The 26,186-nt window shown below is 56.7% G+C and overlaps 11 protein-coding genes across 11 annotated transcripts; 5 read left to right on the forward strand and 6 right to left on the reverse strand.

Annotated features, from left to right (window-relative positions):
• Nucleotides 1-412: 412 nt before the first annotated feature.
• Nucleotides 413-1,671, reverse strand: EsH8_V_000768 (eukaryotic translation initiation factor 3 subunit F; the record flags this gene model as incomplete). Its single annotated transcript, XM_083273284.1, has 2 exons — nucleotides 413-1,405; nucleotides 1,561-1,671. The coding sequence occupies 2 exons, from the start codon at nucleotides 1,669-1,671 to the stop codon at nucleotides 413-415; spliced, it is 1,104 nt and encodes a 367-aa protein (XP_083125999.1).
• Nucleotides 1,672-2,054: 383 nt separating this feature from the next.
• EsH8_V_000769 (rRNA-binding ribosome biosynthesis protein UTP25) lies at nucleotides 2,055-4,514 on the forward strand (the record flags this gene model as incomplete). Its single annotated transcript, XM_083273285.1, has 4 exons — nucleotides 2,055-2,068; nucleotides 2,119-2,361; nucleotides 2,431-3,162; nucleotides 3,215-4,514. 4 exons carry the CDS (start codon nucleotides 2,055-2,057, stop codon nucleotides 4,512-4,514), a joined length of 2,289 nt encoding a protein of 762 aa, XP_083126000.1.
• Nucleotides 4,515-4,759: 245 nt separating this feature from the next.
• EsH8_V_000770 (mitochondrial 54S ribosomal protein bL17m) lies at nucleotides 4,760-5,519 on the reverse strand (the record flags this gene model as incomplete). Its single annotated transcript, XM_083273286.1, has 2 exons — nucleotides 4,760-5,152; nucleotides 5,304-5,519. The coding sequence occupies 2 exons, from the start codon at nucleotides 5,517-5,519 to the stop codon at nucleotides 4,760-4,762; spliced, it is 609 nt and encodes a 202-aa protein (XP_083126001.1).
• Nucleotides 5,520-6,108: 589 nt separating this feature from the next.
• On the forward strand, nucleotides 6,109-7,092 carry EsH8_V_000771 (MICOS complex subunit Mic12 family protein; the record flags this gene model as incomplete). Its single annotated transcript, XM_083273287.1, has 2 exons — nucleotides 6,109-6,129; nucleotides 6,268-7,092. The coding sequence occupies 2 exons, from the start codon at nucleotides 6,109-6,111 to the stop codon at nucleotides 7,090-7,092; spliced, it is 846 nt and encodes a 281-aa protein (XP_083126002.1).
• A 532-nt stretch (nucleotides 7,093-7,624) lies between these two features.
• Nucleotides 7,625-8,326, forward strand: EsH8_V_000772 (uncharacterized protein; the record flags this gene model as incomplete). Its single annotated transcript, XM_083273288.1, has 1 exon — nucleotides 7,625-8,326. One exon carries the CDS (start codon nucleotides 7,625-7,627, stop codon nucleotides 8,324-8,326), a length of 702 nt encoding a protein of 233 aa, XP_083126003.1.
• Nucleotides 8,327-8,854: 528 nt separating this feature from the next.
• Nucleotides 8,855-10,513, reverse strand: EsH8_V_000773 (Aldehyde/histidinol dehydrogenase; the record flags this gene model as incomplete). The annotated part of the gene is made up of 2 exons (XM_083273289.1): nucleotides 8,855-9,264; nucleotides 9,328-10,513. 2 exons carry the CDS (start codon nucleotides 10,511-10,513, stop codon nucleotides 8,855-8,857), a joined length of 1,596 nt encoding a protein of 531 aa, XP_083126004.1.
• A 2,083-nt stretch (nucleotides 10,514-12,596) lies between these two features.
• Nucleotides 12,597-13,928, reverse strand: EsH8_V_000774 (mitochondrial 37S ribosomal protein mS35; the record flags this gene model as incomplete). Its single annotated transcript, XM_083273290.1, has 3 exons — nucleotides 12,597-12,896; nucleotides 12,968-13,254; nucleotides 13,334-13,928. The coding sequence occupies 3 exons, from the start codon at nucleotides 13,926-13,928 to the stop codon at nucleotides 12,597-12,599; spliced, it is 1,182 nt and encodes a 393-aa protein (XP_083126005.1).
• An 817-nt stretch (nucleotides 13,929-14,745) lies between these two features.
• Nucleotides 14,746-20,777, reverse strand: EsH8_V_000775 (uncharacterized protein; the record flags this gene model as incomplete). Its single annotated transcript, XM_083273291.1, has 7 exons — nucleotides 14,746-14,854; nucleotides 14,915-16,792; nucleotides 16,843-17,600; nucleotides 17,662-20,124; nucleotides 20,186-20,248; nucleotides 20,304-20,571; nucleotides 20,632-20,777. 7 exons carry the CDS (start codon nucleotides 20,775-20,777, stop codon nucleotides 14,746-14,748), a joined length of 5,685 nt encoding a protein of 1,894 aa, XP_083126006.1.
• Nucleotides 20,778-21,506: 729 nt separating this feature from the next.
• On the forward strand, nucleotides 21,507-22,556 carry EsH8_V_000776 (uncharacterized protein; the record flags this gene model as incomplete). The annotated part of the gene is made up of 1 exon (XM_083273292.1): nucleotides 21,507-22,556. One exon carries the CDS (start codon nucleotides 21,507-21,509, stop codon nucleotides 22,554-22,556), a length of 1,050 nt encoding a protein of 349 aa, XP_083126007.1.
• Nucleotides 22,557-23,013: 457 nt separating this feature from the next.
• On the forward strand, nucleotides 23,014-23,799 carry EsH8_V_000777 (N-acetylglucosaminyldiphosphodolichol N-acetylglucosaminyltransferase catalytic subunit ALG13; the record flags this gene model as incomplete). Its single annotated transcript, XM_083273293.1, has 2 exons — nucleotides 23,014-23,332; nucleotides 23,402-23,799. 2 exons carry the CDS (start codon nucleotides 23,014-23,016, stop codon nucleotides 23,797-23,799), a joined length of 717 nt encoding a protein of 238 aa, XP_083126008.1.
• Nucleotides 23,800-24,049: 250 nt separating this feature from the next.
• EsH8_V_000778 (WD40-repeat-containing domain protein) lies at nucleotides 24,050-25,984 on the reverse strand (the record flags this gene model as incomplete). The annotated part of the gene is made up of 3 exons (XM_083273294.1): nucleotides 24,050-25,587; nucleotides 25,644-25,821; nucleotides 25,880-25,984. The coding sequence occupies 3 exons, from the start codon at nucleotides 25,982-25,984 to the stop codon at nucleotides 24,050-24,052; spliced, it is 1,821 nt and encodes a 606-aa protein (XP_083126009.1).
• Nucleotides 25,985-26,186: the final 202 nt, after the last annotated feature.

A 26,186-nucleotide genomic window follows, 5' to 3' on the forward strand; every position in this document is an offset into this window, starting at 1 on the left:
GGGGTTTAAAGGTACAGCATATTGGCGTTCATAAGGAGGGACAGGATGGCATCAAATCATGTAGGCTATTGCATGCTAGAACACTTACGTACCTTAATTGTCACTCAATTTTCTTGAACCTCACGGCACAGCCTGCTGTTCTGAACTTTTGCATGAAAGCGTGAATATCATCATTGCAACTGCCTAGCGCATTCTACCCTAGGCCGTCTATCCTGCCACTGCCATAACGCCATGACGGTTTATCAAGTGTGGGTTCCTCATGATGCCATGCTTGCTACCTTGCGGCGGGAAAATATCAGCATCGCGTGCTGGCTTACTTGCTCTTTCAACCTCTTGTCTCTCCTTTTTTGTTTGTGGTTTCAATTCTCTTGCCATGACTTTGCATGTAGGAATTACTTTCACAATTAGCTGCTTACTCGGTGGGTTCCCTCGGCTCGCGGGGCTCCCTTGGCTCCCTAGGCTCTCCCCTGTTACCACCACCGCGACCTCCGCCACGTCCACCGCGCTTGCCGCCACGCTGACCCCGCTGCTCGCCCTTCTCGCCACCCTCGGTTGTCTTGCCCTCTCCGTCCTTCTCGCCGGAAGTAAGGTTGGCAACAGCCAGCCGTTGCGACAGGTCGATCTGGGTGCGGATGGTGTTGGCCAGGTAGGAGACCATGAGGACGTCCTGGATGTGGTTGTTGAAGTCGTGCTCGATCTGGGCCGGGTCGACCTTGGGGGCAAGCGAGAGGGCGTTCATGAGGTACTGGCCCAGAGCCTGGTTGGGCTCCTCATCCTCGTCGAGGATGCCGTTGACCCAGTCGCTGACGCGCTCGATGAGGTTGGTGCCAGACTCGATGGAGCGGGCAAGACCCTCGATATCGGAGACGACGGGGGCGGTGCGGTCCTCGGTGTCCTTGGCCATGGAGATGGCCTCAAGGGCGCTGCGCTCGGCATCACCGTACATGAGCTTGTGGGGCACCTGGATGAACAGGCAGCTCTCGGCGGCACGCTCAGCGTTGACGGCGACGGGGGCGGAGATGTAGCAGCGAGCCTCGATGTCGGAGGTCGGGTCTGTGCTGATGGTCAGGTGGACGGCGGGGTGGGGGAAGGTGCCGGTCTCCGGGGAGGCGAAGAAGTTCTGAATCAGGGCGGAGAAGGAGTTGAGCTCGTGGGTGGTGGTGTACCAGCCCAGCAGGGACTCGCGCGGGGAGGCCTTCAGGGTGAGAGCGAGCATGTTCTTCTGGTAGTCGACGTCCACCTCAACCTGGTCCTCGTTCTCGGTGTGAGGGATGGCGAAGCAGGAGCGCACTTCGACCTCGGTGCCATCTTCGGAGCGGACACCAACCAGGGCGCCGATGACGCGGGTTGATTGCGTATCGCGGATGTCTCTTCGCACGGCATGGTCGAGGATGGAGAGGATAGCCTAGGAGAGGAAGTGGGGTTAGCTTCGAGCAGCGGGGGCAAGGTATGGAAGCTGTCTTGGAGATGTGTATGCGAGTATATATGAAGACTCCAAGGAGGTTATGATATGGCCCGGGTGTAAAACAAGGACCTTGAGCGCAAGAAGAGGTGTCGTACCTGGGGTTGGATGTTGACAGTGAGCGGGGCAATGTTGCCTGGGATGCCAATAGTGGCCGGCGCGATGGGCCGCGAGAGGTGGAGGAACTTCTCAGTTTCGGCGACGGCCATGCTGGGCAGGAGGATCTCGTTCTCTGGGCCTGCGGGCAAGTTTGAGAGGTTGTTTAGGAGAAGAGGAGGGGGTGGGATTTGGGGGTGAGGTTCGGGGTAGTGCGCGGGCCAAAAAACTGACTGGGAGTGGATTTGTCTCGGAGCCTTTTTCGCGATGGTCGCTTCAAAAATCTCGAACTCTGCACCCGTACCCTCCTTCGCTTTCTGAGTGGGTGAGTGGGATTTTGCGATTTGTGGTTGGCTCCGACCGGGTTGTGCGCGCTAAGATAAGGCTCGATAACGAGTTTCGTGGCGGGACTGCCCCGCTGTGGCTGGTGTCTAGTGTGGGATTTTCTGCAAGGCTGAAGAAAGCCGACTTACAACTTTTTTCTGCGTCCAGGTGAATGAGTTTTCTTTGGTGACCTCACTTTTTCTACAGTCACCTGAGACCGTTTTAGTGACTTTAAGTGAAATATCATGGGTCCCAGAGGCAGAGGTCGGGCCGGGTTCCGAGGAGGAGGAGGAGGAGGAGGACGGGGTGGTCCTCGAGGAGGAAGAGGTGGTGGAGGTAGAGGCGGCGGAGGAAGAGGAGGCGGAGCCAGAGGAAGCTTTGGAAGAGGAGGCGCTGGAAGGGGAGGCGCTGGAAGGGGAGGAAGAGGTGCGAGAGGCAGCAAGCCTTTTGGTCGCTCTTCCCGATTCGACGCTGCTCGTGTAGAGGAGAAAGAGTATGTTGAAAGTTTGCCCCCACTCATGATTGTCATGAAAATCTAACACAGCTAGGTCGTCGGACGATGAGTCCCAAGAGGAATATGAGTCCGAGGATGAGGATGACTCTGATATTTCAATGTCCGAGGATGAAGATGAGAAGCCTCAAAATGCCCGTCCGTATATGGCACTACTCCAAGGACTTACAGAGTCTTCAGAACCCAGCGCCAAAAGGCGGAAGCTGGACAGTGGAAGATCCGAGAGCACTGCCAATGTCGACCCTGGGTCTTCAGAGGATGATGACGAGGACGAAGACGAGGACCAAGACGGCGGCAAAGATCTCGATCGGGTCGAGGAGGCAGAAGAGGACCCTTCGGGCGACTTGGCGGAGGAAGAAGAGCAAAGTGACGACGAAGACGAGGTCGATACCTCGGATCCATTCGACAACCACTTTGCAACCCCGGACGAAGATGTTACCACAAAGAAAGTTAAGGCGATCCAGAAGAGCGGCTGGACCTTCAGTCGGACCATGTCGAAGGTTTCAAAGGCCGTTGTAACATATCCTCAACTTGACGGCTCAGATGCACCGGCAATTCCTTCACCGATTTCGAGCTTGGAAGGCCTCAAACTCAAGCAAAAGCTGCGGGAGTCCGCATCCAAGAAGCTGACCTCCCTCAATGCCTTGCAGCAGGCTATCGCCCCTACGCTTTTCAACTATAACGACGTCCTGTACGATAACCGAAACAGCCAAAATTCTGAAGGTTTGCGGCAACTTGTATGCTTACATGCCGTCAACCATGTTTTCAAGTAAGAACCTCCCAGAGTGCTCTACTCAGGGGTAATGCTGACGAATGTACAGAACGCGAGACAGAGTCATCAAGAATAACTACAAACTTGCGCGAGAAGAGAACTCCGACCTAGAGTTCAGAGACCAAGGCTTCACGCGCCCCAAGGTCCTTTTCATCCTGCCGACGAGACAATCCTGCCTGAAGATGGTGAACACGATTGAAGAGTTGTGCGACCCGGGCCAGCGGGAGAACAGGAAGCGCTTCGAGGATGCATACACTGACGACGAGGTCAAGTTTGGAGATGATAAGCCGGCAGACTTCCGTGATCTTTTCGAGGGCAACGACGACGACATGTTCCGAATCGGAATGAAGTTCACACGCAAGACGGTCAAGTACTTTGCGCAGTTCTACAATTCCGACATCCTTCTCGCCAGTCCTCTGGGTCTCCGCATGGCCATCGGCTCAGAGGAAGACAAGAAGAAGATTGACTACGACTTCTTGAGCTCCATCGAGATGGTTGTCGTCGACCAGGCCGACGCCCAGCTCATGCAGAACTGGGAGCACGTCGAGTACATCTTCGAACACATGAACCTCCAGCCCAAGGATGCCCACGGCTGCGACTTCAGCCGTGTGCGCAGCTGGTACCTCGAGGACTGGGCCAAATACTTCCGGCAGACGGTCATCCTGTCGGCATTCAATACCCCGGAGCTGACTGAGCTCTTCCGCACGCAGTGCCATAACTGGGCGGGCAAGATTCGCTTCCAGTCGGACTATCCGGGCGTTCTGTCACAGCTGGGCCTCAAGGCCCGCCAAACCTTCTCCCGCTTCGAGTGCAAGTCCATCGAAAAGGAACCGGACGCGCGCTTCGACTACTTCATCTCGGCCATCCTCCCTTCCCTTATCAAGCGCGCCAAGGATACTGCCGGCACCCTCATCTTTATCCCTTCGTACCTCGACTTTGTCCGCGTTCGCAACTACTTCGCCACCAACCCGGCCGTCGCCGTCCTCTCCTTCGGCACCATTTCCGAGTACGCCGAGGTGCCCGAGGCTTCGCGTGCGCGCTCTCATTTCCTGACGGGTCGGCACAAGGTGCTGCTGTACACGGAGCGCGCGCACCACTTCCGGCGCTACCAGCTCCGCGGCGTGCAGCGCGTCATCATGTACGGCTTGCCGGACAACCCAATTTTCTACCGCGAGATCGCGGGCGACTACCTCGCCCGCAGCGAGCAGGACCTCAGACTGGAGCCGGGGCAGGGTACCGTGCGTGTCATGTTCTCCAAGTACGACGTCATGAGGCTGGAGCGCGTCGTCGGCACGCAGCGTGTGGGCAAGATGATCCAGGAGAAGGGTGACACCTTTGACTTTGTGTAAGAGGGATAGAATAGATGTGTTTTGTTTTTCTGCCTGATCATGGCAGACTTGAAAAGTTGTCTTTTGGAGCTTCCATAGTATACATGTATACCCTACACGACCGTAATCTATAGACTGGCCAGGTATTCTCTTCCCCCTTTTTGATGATACACCGTTCTTTATGTCTTACAGATTGTGCCCCGGCTTTCTCTTCCCCATTTTCCTCCCAAATCGCCTGTTCCTTCTTCCACTCGTTGGGGGCAAGCTCACGCCTTGGCCTCCTTGGCCTTCTTCGCCTCCTCCTTGTCCTCGGCCTTCTGGGCAGCCTTCTGCTCCTCCTTGGTCTTGAGCAGCCTGAAGCTGGCGACCATGTCGTCGAACGCCGTCTTGCCGTCCTTGCGGTACCTCGTCACCTTGGCGACGTTCTTCTGCGTCAGCTCCGTGTGCCTCTTCCCTTGGTCCTTGTCGTGCGCGACGGCCTTCGCCGTCAGCATGAAGCGGGCGTCGCGGGGCCCGTCGACGAGCTCGAGGATCGCCGAGGGGGCCTGGTCGTAGGTGCTCCGGGGCTCGGTGCGCAGCACGCGCGTGTAGCCGCCGGGGCGCTCAGAGTAGCGTTCTCGGAGCTCGCCGAAGAGCTTGGGGAGGAGGTCATGGGGGGTCTAGATATGTCCAAGTCAGTTTACTTTTGCTCTCTCTTGCTTTTGCTCTCCCTCTTCTCTTCGTTCTCCTTCTTGAAGGGGTAGGGGTTGGGTGGTGTGATGCGGCATGGCATGCGGGTGCAGGCGCATGCGCAAGGAGGAGTGGACTAACGTAGAGAATGGCCTGGGCTTTCCGCCTCGTCTCCTCGTTGTCCCGCTTCGCGTAGGTTATGAGCTTGTCGGCGAGGCGCTGGGCCTCCTTCGCCTTAGCGTAAGTGGTGTGAATGTGCTCATGGGCGACGAGCGAGGTAACGAGACCGCGGAGGAGGGCCTGCCGCGCTGATGAGTTGCGGCTCAGATGCCTGTACTTGGTGAGACCGCCCGCCATGGCTGCTGTGTCTGAATCCTCTCAATTGGACCGGCGGGCCTTGTTGGATTCGTGTATGCGGAGGGGGAGGGGATCTGGGGAGAGAGCGCGGCTCGGGCGGGAGGGCTGTGGCGAAGCTTCTCTGGATTGTGTCGTTGGACGGCGGGCCGGTGGTTCGGGTGCGCTCCAGCAATCGACAGTCACGATAGCCTTTCTCTTCTCGCTCTCCCAAATTTTTGGCCCTTGGCGGCGTATCCCCGGGAGGTTGTTCCCTGGGTGGGCTCTGCCTCAGCGCTCTGGTTGGCTTAGCGGGCCACCCGCACCCCTGCCCACCGCCCGGCCGAAATCCACCCGGGGAGGCTGAAAGTCGCTCGCTGCGCTCGTCGGCCAGCCCAAGCCCGAATAATTAACGTCATTCCCACGAAGCTACCGTCCCGCTTCTCGGAAGCACAAGCGACTGCCAATTCGAACTTCTACCGACGGCGGCGATATTTCTGCATCGCACCATGATACCTTGAGCCAAACTCGACTTCACGGAGAGGAATTCATACACAACCACGGCTCAATTGCGCGCATCGAACCGGGTCGGATCGATCAAGTGCAATCAATCATGGGCTTCACCACTGGACTCGTACGTAACATCCCGCCACCACCACCACCACCAATAATCCCCCTCCCAAGCTCCCGCCTGTAGAGGCACTAGCTTCCGCAAAATGAACCCGTCTTTCCAATTGAGCGAGCCCCAGAAAGCTGACACCCCTCGCAACAGACCGGCGGTGTGACCCTCACCCTGGGCGTCGCCTACCTCACAGCCCTCGCCCACCAACGCAACCGCGAATCCCAGGCGCACAACCTCCGCTCCCAAACCCACGTCCTCAACACCCTCCTCGAGCCCCAGGTCCGCGTACCCCCGCCCCTGACCCGCTCCGAGCAGGCCGTCAAGGACCGCGAGAACCTCGTCGAGACGGCGAAGGACCGCTGGAACAGGGAGGTCGAGAACGCCGTCCGGTGGGCGCAGCGCACGGATTGGGGCCAGGTGCGCGAGGGGCTCGAATACAATGTCGCCAGGCTCTGGGGAGGCGCGGTCGACAAGGCCGGCGAGGCGGAGCAGGCCGTCGAGGGCAAGGCCGTACCGCTCGCGAAGGAGGCCGTCCAGGACGCCCGGGCCAAGGGCGCCGCGTTCGCAGAGAACAAGGGGGAGAGCGTGAAGAGGGAGGCCCGCAGCGCATGGGATCGCGCCAGGGAAAAGAGCCTTGCCGCCGAAGAGATCGCGCGCGCAAGAGCAGCCGAGGTGAAGAAGGCCGTCGACGCCAAGGCCGCCGAGGTCAAGGCTGTCGTCGGCGACGTCGTGGAGAAGGGCAAGCAGCAGGGCGAGGCGGTTCTCGTCAAGGCGCAGCAGGCAGCGGGCGTCGCGGAGGACAAGGTTAGCATCAAGGCGGATGCCAAGGTGCTGCCCGCGGCGTCGCCCGTGGCGAGGGCGCTGCACCAGCGGTATGAGAAGCCGAGCGGCCTGACGAAGACAGTCAAGGAGGTGCTCGCGGAGCGGTATCAACGTGTTGACGAGCGGGATAATACGCAGCTTAGGGGCATCTAAGCAAGGGTGGAGTTTGACGGGCCGCCTTTCCCCCTTTAAATCGCACGCTTGCGAGAAAGACTGCGGCCCGCGCGGGGAGTCGGCGAGGCATGGTGGGATTTGTACTACCAGACTACTTATAGAATGAACAAAAAACGGCAAGCCTCTTCTTTTTTCTTTCTTTGTGGACAGGCTTGGTATCTTCTCTGCCGATGCGGGATATGTCGGGAAGCGCTGCGTGTCACAACCCGGGTCGTCTGTTCTGGTGTGTCCCTGTACGATTGCCAGTGAAGAGCTTTCGCAGGACGATGCGGGCGTACGGAGTGAGACTCGACAGAGGGACGACGAGTCACTGCGTGGCCACGCCATTCACTCCCCTCCCCCCCCAAACAATATCAACCGCGGTCACACCTCCCGCTCTTGTTCCATCTATACCCGTGAGAATAGAAATCTTTTCCTCAAAATCGGCGAAGCTGGAAGTTGCTGAACCATAAGACCCGGAGTCCGCCCTCGAAAGTAAGGAGAAGAACAAAAGAAAGAACGCCTCTACGCGATGCCCTCGCCACCATCGCCATCACTTCCAACGCGCCGTCCGCGAGTGACGCCCCGTCGCTGCGCCACCCGCCTCCGCGACCGCCTCGAGCTTCTCCTCGAGCGCTTCGTCGACAAGGTTCCCGGCGTGCAGGCCGACTTCGCCGCCTACAAAGCAGACCGCGACAGGAGCTGGGGGGAGGCGGACACGGCGACGAATAAAGGGGCTGTGGCTGCCGTCACGCCTGCGGTCGATACACTGTACGACAGGGCCCCGGTCGAGACCCCGTGTTCGCTAGGGCAACAGCACGCGCAGCTCGGGATAGTTGCATCAGGGAGACAGGAGGATGAACAGATCGAAGACAGAAGCGACGGCCAGGAGCGTGGTGGCTACCCGGGCGACAACGTTGGGATAAGGGGGTTCTTGGGGGACACGGGGCTAGCTACCAAGGCGCGAAAGGCGGATATGCGGGCCCGCCCACGCAACGTCTCTGGGTCAAGCACCTTTTCTTCAGTCGTCGACGCCGCTCTCAGAGAGGCGAGGCGGCGCAAGAGGAAACTGTCTGATGCGCGGCCCGGATACTTTGACCCCGATCCTTTCCCCCGGACGACGGGCCACGGCGGGACAACGGCGGCGACAGGGGGTGGCGACGAGCTGGTGATGAACATCCCTGTTGAGTTGGAGAACAGGTCCAGGGCGGGTTCTATTGGCATCGCAAGGTGATGTATAAAAACGGGACGGGGGTTGGATGTCGAGGTAACGGGAGGAGAGAGGCATATAAGATGGCTGGTGTGTTCTGCCCTCCAGGTTTCCCATCACTTCGGTGGATAATTGGGATTTGTGTTTGGAAAGGAGGAAACAACTTGCGCAAGACATCTCGGCACATACTTGCATTACTATCGCGTGACATGAAAAAAAAATATTGGTATATAACATAGTACCGTGAAAATGCGCCCTAACCAAGGGACCGACCGTCCAACCTTAAGGTCCCTTTGTTCATCCGGGCAAAGGAGAGATCCTATTACTCCTCTCCTAACGAGTGTCCAAAACTTCGAAACTTTTTATGGCCCCTATCTCCAGGGGTTCCGAGGGGCTAAACTTACAAGGGAAAATAGCACAAGACAGGTGTGTGTGTGTGTGTGTGTGTGTGTGTGTGTGTGTGTATGTGAAGCAGGCACATGGGAGTGTGTAAAAGTGACATTGCGAGGTGAAGTGTGCATCTCTCAGTCTCTCCCTCATCCGATCAAAGTCCTAATTATTCCTTCGCTGGGTTAGGGCAAACATACTTACCAGGGCCAACACCCATCTCAACAACGCACCTTTAGCACCTTTCGCGCCGAGACCCGTGACGAAGCTCAACCAGTAGCCCACACCTCTCGCCTGCACGCCGTTGCGGTCAAAGTTGGGCTTTCCTGCCGACACGCGCTGGATACGAGCCAGCTCCTTGGGGGAGTAGGGCATATAGCGCACGCGAAGGAATTTCTCGATCCACGTCGGCGTCTGGGCAACGGTCCGGCGGTGGGTGAATGCGTCAAAGGACGCCCGGCCGCGGTAGTTACCCGTGCCGGATTCGCCGACGCCGCCGAAGGGGGCAGTCGAAATGGAGGCGTGGAAGAAGGAGTCATTCATGGTGGCACCACCAGAAGTCACCTCGTTGATGACTGAACGAGCATGTTAGCGGGGTTCGAGAATGTAATTTTGGGGGGTGGAGGGGGGATGCTCACTTCTCTGGTTTTCCTGGTCGTTGCCGAACGTGAAGAGCGCCAAGGGCGTCCTGTACACCTGGTTCGCAATGTTGATGGCGTCATCGAGGCTGTCGAACGGCATGATAGCGAAAACAGGGCCAAAGGACTCCTCCTTCATGACAGAGTCGAGCATGGAGTCGACCAGAACAGCGGTGGGCTCGATGAAGAGCTGGTCCTCGTCCAAGCCACCACCCATAACGATCTTGCCGCTCGTCTCGTCCAGCATCTTCTTGATGCGCAGGAAGGACCTCTTGTTAACGATGCGGGAGAAGTCAGGGCTGTTCTTGGCGCCGCTGGGGAAGAAGTCCTTGAGGGAGGCATTGAGGCTCTGGATGAGGGGCTCGACGATGCTACGTTCGGCCAAAATGTAGTTTTGAGAAATGCACACCTGGCCGGCGTTGAGGGACTTGCCCCACAAGAGACGGCGGGCGGCCAGCTTGATGTTGGCGTTCTTGGTGACGAAGGCCGGGTTCAGACCGCCCAGCTCGAGGGTGACGGGAGTGAGAGTCTCGGCGGCCTTCTTGGCGATGATCTTGCCGACGGAGGTGCTGCCGGTGTACATGATCTTGTCCCACTTGACGTCAAGCAGGGCCTGGGTCTCCGGGACGGCACCGTTGACGACAGTGTAGGCCTTGGGGTCAAGGGCAACCTCGAAGAGCTTGGTGAGGACCATGGCGGTAGCTGGGGCGCTCTCGGAAGGCTTCAGCACGGCGGTGCAGCCGGCGGCAATGGCGCCGATGATGGGAAGAATGGTCAGCTGAACGGGGAAGTTGAAGGCGCCGATGACGAGGATCAAGCCGAGAGGCTCCTTGCGGATGCGCGGCTTCATGGGGAGGTAGGTGAGGGGGACATCCTCGCACTTCTCATCGGCGGCGAACTTCTCGAGGTTGTTGATCATGTAGAGGCAGTCGTTGGCGGCCCAGTCGATCTCGGAGAGGAGGGCCTCATGCTTGGGCTTCCTCAGATCCTTGCGCAGGGCATCACAGAGCAGGGGGGTGAAGTCCTTGATGGCCCAGTACAGCTTGCGGAGCTGGAGGATGCGGTACTGAAGGTCCTTGGTCTTGTTGGAGCGGAAGGTGGCGCGAAGGGTGTCAGTGAGGCGGTAGATGTCGTCGGTGGACGTGTGAGTGAACTCGGCGATCTTTACGTCCGATGCGAGCGACATGTTGGCGGCTGCTTTGATGGACTCTGGATGAAGTTTGTATTCTTATTTTTACGATGGGTCAGACCTAGGTAAAAGAGAGGTCCGTGAGGGGAAGTTATTAAGTCGGGGTTCGGGGTCGTCGGGAGGAGGAGGAGGGGGGAGCTGGTGGTGGTGGTAGTATTTAAAGTTGTAAGGATTGCCTCGACTTATGTAGTCCGAGTGGTAGGGAGTAGCAGTATCAGCAGCTAGCAGGAGGCGTCGGTAGCTTAGCTTGACATGAAAAGGATGAATGCGACAAAGCTCCACCGTGCTCGGCTTCCGTGTCGCGTGGGTGTGATGGGAAGGTACACAAAGCAGGGCACTCACTGCTCGAGTAGGGAGTCCCGGGCTCAGATACCTCGGCGCATGAGACGCCCCAGCAATCCAGCGGGCCGTCGGGAACAAACACACACAAGGGATGATGATTGCTATATTTCTATATAATGGAGTGCCAGCTCTCATGCCCGTTGGGAACGGGCTCAGCGGTAGGTTGACGCTGCTTCGGTAGCAGAACGAACTGGGCACCTGAGCAATCGATGATGCGAACGCAAGTGATGATGCATTTACTACGTACGGAACGAATCTGAGGATGCAGGAGACGGTTGAGGAGGCAGGGGGTGGGGGCGAGTGTGCTGCACGTCGGAAACGAGCTCGTTTCCCAAGAGGGTGAGGGCGAGGGGCGGCGAGAGAGCTACGGGAACGGTGCGGTACGCTAGTTGCATGTGAACGAATACCTTAACAGCTTCAGCGCCGCGCGGGTCAGCACCGCGCGGGGGGGTGTGGCACCCGCGACCACTGCGTCTCTGATGGGATGGAAGACCATATGGTGTACACTACACCCAACACGTACTGTGCCTTATTGCAAGGCCGAACGGGGTGATGGAGGTATGGATGTCCCGACGGAGTGGGCTGGAATGGGGTCAGCGTCCTAGTCCGACGAGACTTGGTGCTCCAGTCATTAAGAAAGCTGCCATCTGAGAACCTTTTGGCTTCGGGTGGGTCATCTACACACATAGGTAGCACATCGAATCTGGCGACGCGTACGGCACTAATTGAAGAGCGCCTCACCGAGTCTCGTTGAAGGACTGAGCTCTCGAACACATTGGCAGGGCAGCTTGGAGCTCTAGCCAGGCGAGCTCCAATGCCACGCCTGCCTTAGTACAGAGCGCCTTCGATCTCTGAATCGCGCCGTCTGTGCTGCTTTGCCAATCCCGCTGCTTCGTTTCTTCCCCACAACCACACCAACTGAAAGGAGGCGCCACCCCCTTGTACTGCCTGCACCTGCACCTGTGCAGGGAACAAAAAAACACGACAAAAAAAAAGTTGCCGAGGCATCAATCAAAGAAGGCCATCTCCAAACCCCAGAGCATTGAAAATACCGCTGACTAAGTCAACCACCCCTGTCCTTGGCTGCTTAGCTGCCAATTCCCCTTTTGGCATTTTTACCATTCCCCACTATACGGGATCAATGCACTGAGAATCCGAGAGTGGATTTCCGGGAACTCACATGGCAAATGGCAGACGTCTGGTGTGAGATATGTCTGCTTTGATCAAACTCCAATTGGCGAAACAAGGACATGTTCGTCGTCATGCTCGTCGTTTGGAGTAAGCTCGGTGGCTCCAGACAACAAAATGCCGACGACCCACGCGATCGACGCTGGAGCCGATCTCACTCGGCCTCAAATGAACCCTTGCGCATTTTGAGTCACTTCATCCTTCAGCTTACGCAAGAACCTTGACTAAACATTGGCTCGAGTTGGGATTCCTTTCAGCCGCGTTGCTCCGGGGTTAGCAAGGCTGAGGAACGAACTTCCAGGCTCTCGCCTCTGCTGTACGTGGTGGTTTGGGGCAACTGAATAAAGCACCCTATTTTGGATTTCTATGATTCCGATCTGACACGGATGTATACATGGAGATGTTACACGGGCAGGCCGCGCTCCCAAACGAGAGTCGGCCCGCCTAGTCATACACAGTTTTTTTCCCTGGACCTTGGGAACGATGTGATACCCTCGGCAAGATGTAGGTAGAGGGTTGTGAGCCGGGCAGTGTGGAAGACCCTCCTCCTTTACCGGCGGGCTCCCTTCTGCTTGCCCGCGCCCCGGCCCCGAGCGCCCACCAACTCGGCCACCTTCTCGGCCGTCTCCTCCGCCGGTGCAGTGAGGAACTGCTCAATCTTCTCCGCGCCATCGACAATCTTTCCCTCCTCCTGCTTGCCCGCGTCGATCTCAAGCGCCCGCAGGCGGAACCCGTCGAGCTCCTTGCGTCGCTCCTCCGTCATGCGCCACTCCTTGGGGAACTTGGGCTTGTTCTTGAACGCGTGGTGCCGCGTGTCGAGGGGAATGTCTTGGAACGTGTCCTTGGGGTCCTGTCATGGTCTCTCGGTCAGTCTCACTGCCACTCGAATAGTTTGGAACAGAGGGCGTCAGGGGGGCTCACCTTGGCGTTCGCAATCAGCGTGTCCACGAGGTCCGACAGGTACCGCTTGTTCTGCGCCTGGTGCTCGTACTTCTCGGAGCTCATCTTGACAATGTCCGTCTCCGGGTTGTACCGCGGGCCGGCCAACTTCCGGAGCTTGTCCGTCTGCACCGGCGAGAGCTTCAGGTCGGCCGGCGAGAACTGCACGACCACCTTCTTCTCTGCCGGGTGGAACTCGCCCATGTACGTTGTGTATCTGAACCGGAGCACCTCGTCCTCCGCAGGTGGCTCAAAAGGCTTGGCCAGCTCTGTTCGTTGACGGTCAGCAATCGTTTGAACTCCAATGCCCAGCGTGCCGGGCCAACCAAGTGGACGGCAACAACGTACTAGATAGCAACGGCGCCTCATAGGCCAAGATGCGGTGGTAATGTCTGTACTCGCGAATCTCGTCCAGCTTGCCGTGCGCCATGGGCGTGATGTCGTCCTCGTCAAACTCATCCGCCACGCCCTCCGTCGAGGCCGTCGGGTCGTCCTCGTCGTACCAGAAGGAGGTCCTGACCGGCCTAGACTCGGCCGAGACGCTCTTCCACTCCAGGTTAGTGAGCAACGGCTCCTGCTGCTGCTCGTCGGCGTTCATCTCCCTCTCGAGGAATTGCTCCAACGACATCTGCTGGGCAGACGGGTCGAGCTTCTTGACGCTCTCGAGCGCCTTGAGCTCCTCGGGCTTGAGCCTCTGGATCATCTCGTCGAGCGACTCGCGCGGGCCCGAGGCTTCGAATCCCGCCTCGCCGCCCTCTGCGTTCTGCTCATCGTTCGGCGCCCGTCGTGTGGAGCTCGCGGCGAACGTTCGTCTCTGGTTCTGTTGCTGGGCGAATTGGCGTGCCGGTCGGGGGGCGGCGGCGGCGGTGGCGATGCGCGGGTTGGTCGATATCCGGCGACAGCTGCGGACGCAGAGTCGAAGTGCTTGCCCTGCTGCTGCCATTGTGGGCGATTATTACATTGGCCAAGGGCAATGCTGATTCCTGGGTTGTCGCGATCTGCTACGATGGCGTTGTGGAATTGTCCCCGGAAATTTTTGGATCGAGCTCCAGCCACACAGTAATCCTCAGCCACGGCTAAGGGGTCGGAAGTGGTCCGATCCTGCTACTAGCCACACACACACCACTACTCTTGGGGGAGCTCTTGTTGGGAGTCTCTCGCAATATTCACATCTCGACAGCAACCTGTATTTTAACAAACATTTATGCAATTTTATTTTATTATTGGTTTAAACGAATGTACTGTTGAAAACAGTTGATAACTCGTCCCAGGATTGATATGTTGTTTTCTTTTGCCACACTCCATCTACTGTGCTGTAACATAACCAATCAGTCTCTTCGAGGTAATACCGGCCAAGCCCGAGCCCAACACTAGAAAAGGCTCTGGCATCAGCATACGCATAGTGAATTATAAAAGTTCGAGGGTGGGCTTACAAGTACAATTGCTCTCGAGGAATTGTTAATTAGCCGCCATGCACTACATCTCAATTTCTCATGGCTCTACTTCGTCTTCCATTTGTGAGAAGAGCGCTAGGCCTTTCAATATCTGGTCACTCAGGAGCACTGAGCTCATACTTGAAAGGCAGTTTTTTTTTATACCAAAAAAAAAAACCCCCTCTTGGAAATACGCGGCAAAGTTTTCTCGGCGAAGAGAAGACGTGATATGGTGATTAAGCACTTCCAGTTTATTATTCGTATTTTACATGTTGCCCAAATCAGTTGTTATCGTACACATCATTCATAACTTTTCCCATCCCTTCCTCAAAGCCCAGACGGCCTGCGGTTCATGATCCCGGTACTAAACTGCCTCGCTTTACCAAGGGTATTCTTCATTCCTAAGAATGATGTCCGCTGCGGCTTCAACTCAGGCCTGGTTCGTGTCAGCTTATCGTTCTTACTGCAAATGATGTCGCAAGGGGACTGGACTCACCTCGTATCCTGGTTGATCCATTCTTGTTGTTGCTGCTGCTGCAGCTGTTGTTGAAGTGGTGGTGACTCATTGCCTGGGATGAAGTATGACTGATGCTGCTGTTGCTGCTGGCCTCCAGTCAGAGGTGGAGTACTCTGCCACGCTGACACCGGCTGGTACGGCAAATCCGGGAATGGCTGTGTCTGTTGTGGCGGAGTAGTCCGAGGACTCGGCCTGCCATATGAGGACGGGTCGTACGGGGCATGGTAGGGCCCCGGTGGCGGTGGTGGCGGCGAGTATTCCATCGAGATCCTGCTGTGAACCGGCTGAGAGGAGAGCTGTGACTGTGTCTGGGCTCCGGTAGGGTGTCCCAATCCTTGGTAAGCCGGAGCCCCAGGGTACGACGACGAGTTTTGATAAGGAGGGCGCTGGTCCAAGCTTGTTCTGCTGTCTGGGTTCGGTGCTGGTGGCTGGTATTGGCTGCTGGACAAAGCCGAGGGCACCGGCGAAGGATTCTGCGCATACGATGCACCGAATGACATATTGGGCGCCGGTTTCCGTCGGATAGGGCCTTGTCCAGGCGTAGGCGCCGGGTCGGTTGCGATGCTTTCAGCCTCTGTGGCCCATTGCATCGTCGGCTGCTTGACGAAGGACGGTCGTTTGGACCAGTCGTCCTGCGACAGCTGCTGATCGAACTCGTACCGATAAGGCGCTTCCTCTGCCTGGACTAGCTGTGAATATCTCCGCTGGGATGGCAGTTCCGCAATTGTCGTTGGGGGTAATTCCACTGGCTCTTTTGCGGGCACCTTCTCTGGCCTGGGAGGCGGGGATTCATACTTCTGGAGCAACGCGACTTGGGAGCTCAGGGCTGCCTCGAGTTCGTCAGATAGCTGCCTCACTGGTTGGAAAGAACTGTGTGCAGTCTCCTGCGCAGCATCCTCGAACCTCCGAGCGCTGTTTGGAAATGACTCGGTTCGCGGGGTATCTTCTTCGCCTCCCTTGCCATCTTCATTGTCTTCATGGTCTTCTTCATCTTCCTCGTTGTCCTCGTTGTCCTTCGTATCACTTGCATTCGACTGCTTGTCAGTTTGTCCTTGTGACGGCTCCTCTTCCTCGTCATCATAGCTGAGGCCCTGATTTCGGGGACCAACGCTACGGATCACATTGGAAACGGCAGCATTGCCTTCTTGCATGGCCTTGTTTAACGCAGCCATGATCTTCGAGACGCGGTCCACGAGCGCCTCGGTGCAGTCATCGTCATCTCCGTACTTAATCGCCGACTGCAGTGCGTTCTCGTCATCCTGGTTGGCGTGGAAGATATCAGCCCCGTTATCCAAGAGAAAATTGACGCTATCTGCGTCTCCTGCCCGGGCAGCTACGATCAATGCCGTGTCTCCTTCCTGGTCCGTCATGTTCACGTCGGCCCCAGCATTGAGAAGAACCTGAAGCGACTCAACCGGAAGATTGATAACGGCATTGATCAGAACCGTCGAGTTGTCCCAGCCACCAAAGACGTTGACCTCAGCTTTGGCATTCACGAGGAGTTCAAGGATCGCCTGCTCTCCTTTCGTTGCAGCAGCGATGAGTGGGCAGGTGTCCTCTCCCGCACCAAGGTCGGGGCTGGCGCCGTGCTCTAGCAGGAGCGTTACGATTTCTACCTTGCCCGATTCGCAGGCCACCTGGAGTGCCGTTCCCTGCGGGAAGTTCTCGTTCGTAGCAAGTGCGTTTACATCGGCTCCGCGGTCGAGAAGCTCCTTTACCACGTCGTAGTGGCCTTCCGCAGCGGCCGCCTGCAATGCCCACCCGTTGGATGAGTCAATCTCGGCACCCCTGTCGAGGAGCAACTTGACAATGTCGAGGGTTCCGTCGTATGCGGCGGCAGTCAAAGCATTACCGTAACTAAAGTGCGTTAGAGGTTTCTTGCAGGGCTCTTTAGGAAAGACACTCACTATGTTCCAGTCGCATTTGGGTTGACGTTGAATGTGTCAATGAGCAACCTGACTGTTGATTCCTTCTCAAGGTCTGTGGCTTCATACAGACTCTCATTGAGGGTTTTTGCAGCAATCTGCCCATTCGTGTACTTCCATACAGCCTCCAAGACCTTGTCTTGGTGTTCTGCCGTCGTTGCCGCACTGAGAAATAGATGGTTGCAGTCGAGGTCTGGACGTTGCTCCAAAAGTATCATGGCGATTTCCCAGTTCTGCTCTTCGGTTGCCGCTTTGAGGGCAGCCTGGAAGCATTCCTGGGAATGGGAGTAGGTCAGCAACTTGTTGAAAACGTCCACTCTACCCGACATGGCAGCCTTGATGAACGCCTTGTCGAACTCCTTAGGAGGGAGCTTGTCGGCATATGTTTTGGTGAGATACTCAAACATGGAAAGGTCGGCATGCAGGCCAGCCAACGCCAAGGGCGAATCAATGTTGTCGTCCTCGACGGCCAACGAAACATTTTTTTCCACGAGCAACTTGACCGCGTCGGGGTTACCAGAAGAGATTGCAGCATTCATGACCGGTCCCACGTCATCAGCAATAGCGTTCGCGTTCGCTCCTTGGTTGATGAGCTTGTTCATGACTTTGACATGGCCGGCGAATGCAGCCATGTGCAGCGGCGTTTGCTCGTTGATTTCGATGCCATCGTCGATGCTGGCGCCTCGTTTGAGCAGCTCATCCACGATATTTGGCCGTCCAATATACGCAGCAAAATGCAGCTGCACACCGAGTCAGCAAGTGATACAACGGCGGGACATGTGGGAAAGGCGTTGGACTTACTGGGGTATTAATGAGCTGATCCCGTTGATTAATCTCATCCGCATGGCCATTCTGGATGAGCGCCGAGACCAGCTGCCTGAACCCGATTGCGGCGGCGATATGAAGGGCAGTCAGGTCCTTGCCGCGAAAGCCGTCAAGTACCTTTGTCATGGACTTGTAAACAACCAGCCAACGGTACCGAATCAGAGATTCGGTGTCCCAGAAGTCGTCTTCACTGAGATCTTCGGCTATCTCTAACGTAGCCTTGCTGGCGTGGTGAAGCCAATGCTTGACGGGGTATGGCAGCACCTTGTCAACCAATGCCCTGGCTTCCTCAGCTTCGTCATCCTCTTGGTAGCCATAGGTGGATTCATCGTCGTCCCAGTCCGTGTCATCGTCCGAGTCTTCCTCCGACTCGGCGTCGTCGTCGTTTTGATCCTCATTGTCTGCTTCGGATTCTTCATCCTCATTCTCTTCTTCCTCTTCGTTGCTTTCCGCCGGTTGAGCTTCCGAGTCCTCGCCCTCACCATGGACCTCCTCGGCAGGCTTCTCTTCCGGCGGGAAGTCAAAAGACTCTTTGATGTGTGCCAAGCACCGCAGAGCGATGATCCCCTGCTGCCACCTGCTCTCGTCACTAGACATTCCTAGAGTCTTTCTCGACGTCTCCTTTTCCAGGAGATGCTCCTTGACGACCGTGTCCATAAACCCGATGGTGTTCTCAGACTTGCCGCTCCGCTTCACTGTCAGCAACGGCCTGCACTTTCTGACCAAGTCCTGGAGCTCGGCTTTGCCCTTTTCAGAGTTAGGGAATCCAGCTAAAACAACAAGCTCATCCTCCGTGGGTTCCTCGTAGGTGAGAACAAGCGTCCGCAGCAGCTCCTTGATTTTGTCAGCCTCCTTTTCGTTGGCATGGAATATCTGCGTCCATGCCGCGTCCAGGAGGGCTTTGAGCTCTTGCGGCATGCCTTCCAGCATGTGTCGGATCTTGAGGTCGCTTTCTGCTTCGGGTAACTCGGCTAGCTGCATACAAGACAGCTTGATCCACTGGCTGTTGGACGCCCTCTTGCCGATCAGACTGCTGGCAAAGTAGGTGAGCGCCTTGTTGTACTTCTTCGTGGTTCCGAGCTCTTGGACCTTCTCCTGCGCCGTTTTACGCAGCTCCAGCTGGACCTGATCGCAGTACCTGTCGTCTTCGAGATCGATGAGCCGGAGTCCATCCACCTTCAGGGCATCTTCTACATGCTGAACCTCTCTGCTTGTGAAAAACCATCTTGTAGGTACTCGCTTCTCGTCCTCGCTCTTAAGTTCCTGCATCTCAGTATTGAGGAACCGCATCAGCTTGGTCGTCGACTCGGCATCCTCGGGCAAAACGTGGAGGTTGTTGATAACAAAGTACACCCTTCGGCCGATAAACTCATCCATGAGCATGTCCTGAAGAGTCTGCCACAGATTTTCGACCGTGAGGTTCGCGGAAGTCTTGGAAGAATCCTCGCCCTTCTTCTTCACAAAGTGCTTTGCGTAGACGGCCAAAGTGGCTTGTTGGCCGATGAGTTGTCGTACTAGCGACTTTAGCAAGTCCTCGGCGGTCAGGAAATCTGATGACGGGTCGCAGAAGAAGTACGCAGCAAGGACTGGTCCCCGCCCGTGGTTGTCTTTCTCGTCAAGTTGGATCATGGCGTCAATGCCTTGGAGAGCCGCCATGGTCGCCCGAGTCTTTCCCCTTCCCTCCGGACCACGGACGTACAGTGCCTGCCCTCGGGGTTTTGGTGTCGTGTCCTCCACATTATGGTCGTCTTTCAACCAGTCGAGGTACTCAGTTTCCTTTGGAATCCAGATTGATGGTGGGAATTGGGATGCCAGAATCCTCCTCTTCCTAGACACTTGCCCGCCATTCAGCAGTTCCATTACATTATTAACGACCTCGGGCTCAATGCCACGTGTAGAGTTCAGTCTGTTCTTGACCACAAGATTGGCACCGTGGATGATTCTTTTCAGGGGCTCTCTCACGAGCTGATACCGGGAGTCTTTGAAGTCGCTGAATTTAACAAGACCCCGGTGGTCAGCCGCAAGGCCCATCTCCTCGATTCCGGGCAAGGTTGCCGACTCCCTCGATACAAACTCCTGGACCTTCTTGGGGATGACTGCCTTGGCGATCTTTGACATGACTGCTCCGTATTTCTCTTGGGTGAAGTCGGTTGTATGGTTCTCGTAGAAGCAGAAGAGCTGGACGACTGGGCTCAGCTTGAGGGCCAAGCGCAGGAAGTCGCCCCTGAGCTCGTTCAAGCTTTCATCTCCGGGGGTCATCATTTTGACCAAGGCGGACGACTTGGCAAATCCAAGATGTTCACCAACGTCCCCAAGCATGGATGCCACAGCCGCTACTTGGGCACCTCCAAAGGGTGTGCCAAAGAAGGCGCACCCTGCCAAGCACTCGAACATTCTGGGGAAAATTTCCCTATACGTTTCCGCAGCAAGAACGAGGGCCTTTGTTGCGTGTCAGCTTCAAAATAAACATCTCAGATGGCTACGGGGCCGAGATGCTTACCTTTGCAATGACCAAACCTCCCATGCTGTGCCCGATGAATACGATGGGGCGGTCTCGTATTTTCTACGCAAAGATTAGCATTCTCGCGTGATCCCAGTGAGAACCCCATTCAACGAACATCTCGGTTTGCCTGCAGGCCTTCCAGCATCGACTTGGCGATATCTCTCATGAAAGTCTTGACTTTGAGATCTCCAATCCATGCAGATTCATACTGATACAACAGTATTCGAGCCCTTGGGAAGTCCCTCGCTAGGCCGTCCTTTTTGTTGGTAGAATCAGGTGAGCTCTTTGAGGAGCCATCGAAAATGCCGGTCGCCCAGTTGAACCCGGAATCCGACTTCCAGCTGTCCTCGGGGTTGGCACCCAACCCTGGTACGAAGACGATGCTATCCGACAGTTAGATCTCACGACCAAAATTTGACCATACCCGGGGGTGCATATCATACTCAACATCAATGGCAGAGTTGGTCTCTTTTTGAGGATTATACAACTCTTTGAAGCCCTGCTGGACCGTCTGATACGTCGTCCTGGGCTTCGGGGGCCCAGAGGCGCCGTGCGGCGCCCTTCTTGTTCCTGAACGGCTCAAAGGCATGACGCTGACATTCACTGCAAAATATTACACTCGACGAGCGCGTCTTTCCAGGAACGGGAGCAACAAGCTTTGAATATGATCGCGGGAGCTAGGCACCGGCGCGCGGGCACCGCCTCGCAAGGTTGTCATCTGGGGTCCCGAATCCCCCTGCAGCTGAGCACCCCGAAACAACATTAGCGGCGTCAGCCCCCCATGCATTGTCATCTTGGGATATCGAGGATGGTCCGACTGCGCCAATAGTCTGCTCAGCTGGATGGCAGCTGCATCTAATTTTGTAGCGCTGTCCCACATGTAAGCATTTAGTCTCACCACGCTGTAGTGGATTGCTTTGTATTTGGAGTCCAGTGCAACCTGTTGCTGCAGCCCCAAATAATCAAAAATATCTAAAGTGACCAGGGAGCCACCGTTGAGAACCCTACGAATCTCGTTGCCTAGCTGTTCGTTCCCAACCACTTCGGGCTGTGTACGACTGATCGAAATTGCGTCGTTGATTTTCTCTAAAGCTTCCGTCGTTGAAACGATTGTCGTTGCGGACGCTACTGCGACTAGAAAGGCATCGATCGCCAGGTCCTGCCGCTCAAAAAGCGCACCCTGTGCCGTCAAGCCGCGCCTCGACGATCGTGATTTTTTTTTTTTCGCCAGCACGGTATCGGAACCGAAAGACTGGAACAGACTGTCCGGTGGCCAACGCAACCCGGGCTGCCCACGTCAAGCTTCTAAAGTCGCACCATGGAAGGACCATCCGTGCCTTTCACTGTCCAGGCGCTCGATGATGCCGCGAGTTCCGCGACGACGGCGCATCGGCCCCGAGACTTCAGCGATATGCTACCGGCGACGAGCCGAGCGAAATATGACAGCATAATCGTGCCACAGGCCGACGACATCGAGTTCCTGGAACGAGAACTCCTCGTCCAGCGCCTGAACGACGTCCAGGACCTGCTCTGGGTCTGCGGACGCCCGATGCCGCCCCGGCCTCTCCATTACCAGGCGCTGATATCGCGCGAGATCCACGTTACAGAGAATCCCGAGCTTCATCTCGTCTGGGCCAAGAACCGCATCTTCGTCAAGCCTATTCCGCGATGGCTGCTGAGCCCAGAATTCTGGGCCACGCACTTAGCCGTCGCAGACAAACAATCCGATCCACGGAAGCAGCGGCTCGCCGCATGCGCGCTCGGATTCCTCTTCACTTACACGGCCCTCATAGCGTACGAGAGCGACTTCCGCATTGCCTATGACAAGGGCCTCGTCCCGTCTCAGATGAGCTGGGACCGATGGAGGGCTTTATCGGCCCAGATCCTGCAGAACCATTGCTACGCGTCCGTCAACCCGAGGTACTGGTACGGCGAGCTCCGTCTGAGCCGGCTGAACAAGATATATCGGATCCGGCTGGGGCACCTGCTTCGAGGATATTCCAAGGTGGTTTCTCACGCAGTCTATGAAGACCTGCTGCAGGACAATTTCGGGAAGCTGGCGGCGATTCTCGGCTACGTTGTCATTGTCCTAACGGCCATGCAGGTCGGACTGGCGACAGACAGACTCGTTGGCGACAACACATTTCAAAATGTGAGCTACGGGTTCACCGTATTCTCCATCTTGGCACCACTCATCGCCTGCGTTGGAATTTTCGGTGTCGTGTTGGTCATGCTCGTGAGCAGCTGGATGATAACCAAAGTGTATGAGAGGAAGAGGTTCCGGGAGATGGGCGTGGAGCCGTTCTGGAGAGACAAGAAGAAAGGTGGTCACTATGAGCAGGTGTCGGCCAAGCAGGACGTATTATGATAAGCGATGATAGCGACGATACCCATATTAGTTATACCTTTATTTTTATTGCTGAACCTATAAAATTGGTAACCGTGAAGTCGCCGATTGTGTCGATGTTGTGGTTATAACCCGAAGGCGAAGGCGACAGGTAGAGACAATTAACTAGAAGCTTGTCTAGTAGATGGATCCCTGCTCTATTATCGGCCGCCCTAGCGTCTGAGTAGGCGCTGTAACAACCCCCGCGCGTCTGCCAATCGAACCCCACGCCGGTGGACCCCATGGGCGATAGGTTCACAGTTAACGTCACCTCTCTTTGTCTCTGCTGAAGCTCTTGATCCAAAGCTCCCAGCTCCAACAATAACTATCGTCGGCCCCAAGATCAGCTCTTCCAACTTCCGCTTGCAACCTACGAAAAGGGAGGAGAAGGGGAAAGCTCCAACTATTTGGTGACCGTCCTCATTAAAGAACATATAAAATGGCCACCCAGCAACCGCGCCTCGAGCGCCATTGCCTCGTCACAGTCGGTGCGACAGCCCGCTTTACCCAGCTCCTGACCGAGGTCCTCGAGCCCACGTTCCTCGACTTTATCGTCAATGGTCGTTACACACACCTAACCCTCCAGTGCGGCAAAGACTATGAGCACTTCTCCCGCGATGTCCTGCCCTCTCTTGTGAATCGCTATTCCGGCCTAGACATCACCGCCTTCGACTTTGTCGACGATCTCACCGTCGAGATGACAAATTGTCGAGCCCAGCCAGGCGCTCGTGATGCTGGCGTCGTCATCTGCCATGCAGGTAAGCACTAATATACATTTTCTGACCTGGCAACCCGGGGGCTCGGGAACTGATGTGTGTTGTGGCAAGGCACCGGAACCATCCTCGACGGAATGCGTGTCAACGTCCCCATAGTCGTCGTCCCCAACCCGACCCTCAAGGATAACCACCAGGTCGAGCTGGCCGAGGAGATCCAGCGCCAGGGCTACGGCATCTGGGGTCGTCTCGGTGACATTCCGTGGTCCCTGGAGCAGCTGGCCCTTCTGCTTGATAAGAACGAGCGACAGTTCCAGCCTCACCCCGTGGGTGACAGAGCTGCTGCTCCCGCCAATGTAAATTTGTGGCAGGTTAGCGGTGCGCTGATGGGCCGCTATGTTGAGGAGCCTGCCCCTCCCCCTCCCCCTCCAGCCAAAGCCGCTAGCGGAGGCTCTGTTGGTGGTACTGTAGAGGTGCAGCGTGAGGAAGTGGCGCAGATGACGATGGGCTAGGCGCCTTCGCAGCGTTGGCAGCCCCCTCCGCCGTCCTTCTGGTAGCGGCTTCTGATGAATATGACGAATCAAGTGCTCGGCTCGCAAAGGTCAGGTAGAGGCAAGATGGATTACAGGTGGCGTGGTTCGGAAAATAACTTGCTTCTAGACGTGGGAGATACCCAAATTTATCTGGCGTTCTTGGTTGGGGATAACATCATGTCGCTTTTCGTTCAGTCATCATCTTTCTACAAGTCTACCCAGAAAAGAGCTACTGCAAACCAGCAACAGTCCACACCTTGACTGCGGCGTCCCCTCCGGCACTCGCAACCTTGCTACCGCCCTCGACCCAAGCAACGCCGTTGACACCATCCTTGTGCGCGTTGAGAGCCTTGACTCTGCTTCCAGGCTTAGCCAAACTCCACACATATATGTTGGTGTCCAGAGCTCCAGAGACGGCGTGTGTTGCGGCTTCGTTCCAGCTGATGCACGTGACTCTCGCCGTATGCGCAGACCAACGGTCCGTCGCAACCGCCCAGTCACTGGTGTTGTATGCGACAATCTTTCCAATCTGGTTGCCCACAGCAAGGTATTGACCGTCCTTGGAGAAGGAGAGGCAGGAGATCAGCGCGGTCGACTTATCGAGTGATGTGGTCTCCGACAACTTGCCCGAGCCATCCGCGGTATAGATCTTGACGGAGTTGCCCGACCCCACTGCCACTGTCGAGCCGTGCGCCGCAACCGCACCAGGGGCAGATCCTAGGCGGTTCTCGGTGACCAGTTTGCCCTTCTCGTAGACATCAACTCCCTCGATAGTGGCCACGTATACCCTTCCAGCGGTGGCTGCCACGCCCTTAGGTTGCGCAGAGAGCTTAGCGGACTCTCCAGCAAAGGTGTTGGCTGACTCATCGACTATCCGCAGGGTGTCGTCCCATCCGACGCTGTACGTCTGTCCCGCATCGGCACTGAATTGGGTAACCTGGTTCGTGTGTGCTTGCCCATCGACAACTGAACCAACGCCCGACGCGACGTCCCATTGGCAAACGCGGCCGTCGAAGCTACCACTCCAGAGCGTCTGACCCTTGCCATCAGACGAAGCTCCCAATGCCGTAATGCTCTTATTATGGCCTTGAATGATCTTGCTGGGCTTTTCGCTACCCTCGTTCAAGTAAACCAAGTCGCCGTTCAGGTTCAGGCTGATGATCAAGCCGTCGGTTCTGCCGTGGGGGTAGACGACACCGACCTGCTGATCACCCACGCTGACGCCCTCCCCAAACTTCCACGTCTGCGTGGCCTTGCCCGCCTCAACGTCCCAGAGCTTGACGGTCTGGTCGGCACTGGCGGTGACGAACTTGGTGCCATCCTTGGCCCATGACACAGCGAAGATGCTGCCTGTGTGCTCTCCCTCTCCGATCTGAATGGTGGCCTCGCCCGTCTTTCCATCATAGAGCTGAATGCGCTTGTCGGCGCCGACCGTCACGAGCTGGTTGCCGTCGGGGGAGAAGGCGGTTCCGAAGACGAAGCCCTTGTGGGATGCAGCGTTCTTCGAGTTGAACTTGAAGGGCGCGCCGTGCAAGAAGCACAGGGAGCTGTCGTCCGAGACCGTCGCTGCCCGCAGCGGGCGCTGTTGCCGCACGGCGACTGAGTTGATGGCCTTGGAGTGGCCGCTGATCTCACCGACCGAGTTGCCGCTGTCGGCCGTGATGCAGTGTCCAAAACGCTCCTTGCCGTCACCTACGGCAATGATGCGCTGGGAGTCGCCGTCCCAGGCAATGTCGTTGATGCGACCCGAGATGATGTGGTATTCGCCTGGCAACGGTATCAGTACTGGAGGGCCACGCAACGCATCCGGGAATGTGCAATACCCTTCGTGTTCTCGGCCTCGACGGCGTCCCAGATCCTCACGGAACCCGAAACATCTCCACTGGCAACGTAGAAGCCACTGGGCGAGAATCGGGCGGCACTCGTTTGCGCGGTGTGTCCTGTGTATTGCTTGCTAACGGACGGGTTGTCGATGGATCGAAGAAAGATGGATTTGCCGGCCTGGAAGATTGCATTGTTAACTAGAGCAATGTTTATTTGGGAAATAGGGCAGACCGACGGCGTAAGCAAGACGCTCTCCTTTGTTGTCCGACGAGAGCTGCGTCGGCTGGCCGCGCTGGGTAGCGGGCGAAGCAGCCAATATCTTTTCAATGGTGACAGACATGATGAACTCCAATCACGCCTGAATAATGCAAATAAAGGCCCCCAAAGCTCTGTGCGAAGACGGTGAAGCGTGAAGCAAGCAAGAAGTGCTGAAGGCGTGAGTTGTCTCGGTGTCGGCTTCCAAGCTAGGCACGACGACAATGGCGGTCGGCAATGTGGGAACCTGGACCTGGGCCTGGCAACCTGGAATGGCGATCCGGGAC

The sequence above is a fragment of the Colletotrichum jinshuiense genome, chromosome 5 (assembly GCF_051148585.1).
Source record: "Colletotrichum jinshuiense chromosome 5, complete sequence".
Classification (NCBI taxonomy): domain Eukaryota; kingdom Fungi; phylum Ascomycota; class Sordariomycetes; order Glomerellales; family Glomerellaceae; genus Colletotrichum; species Colletotrichum jinshuiense.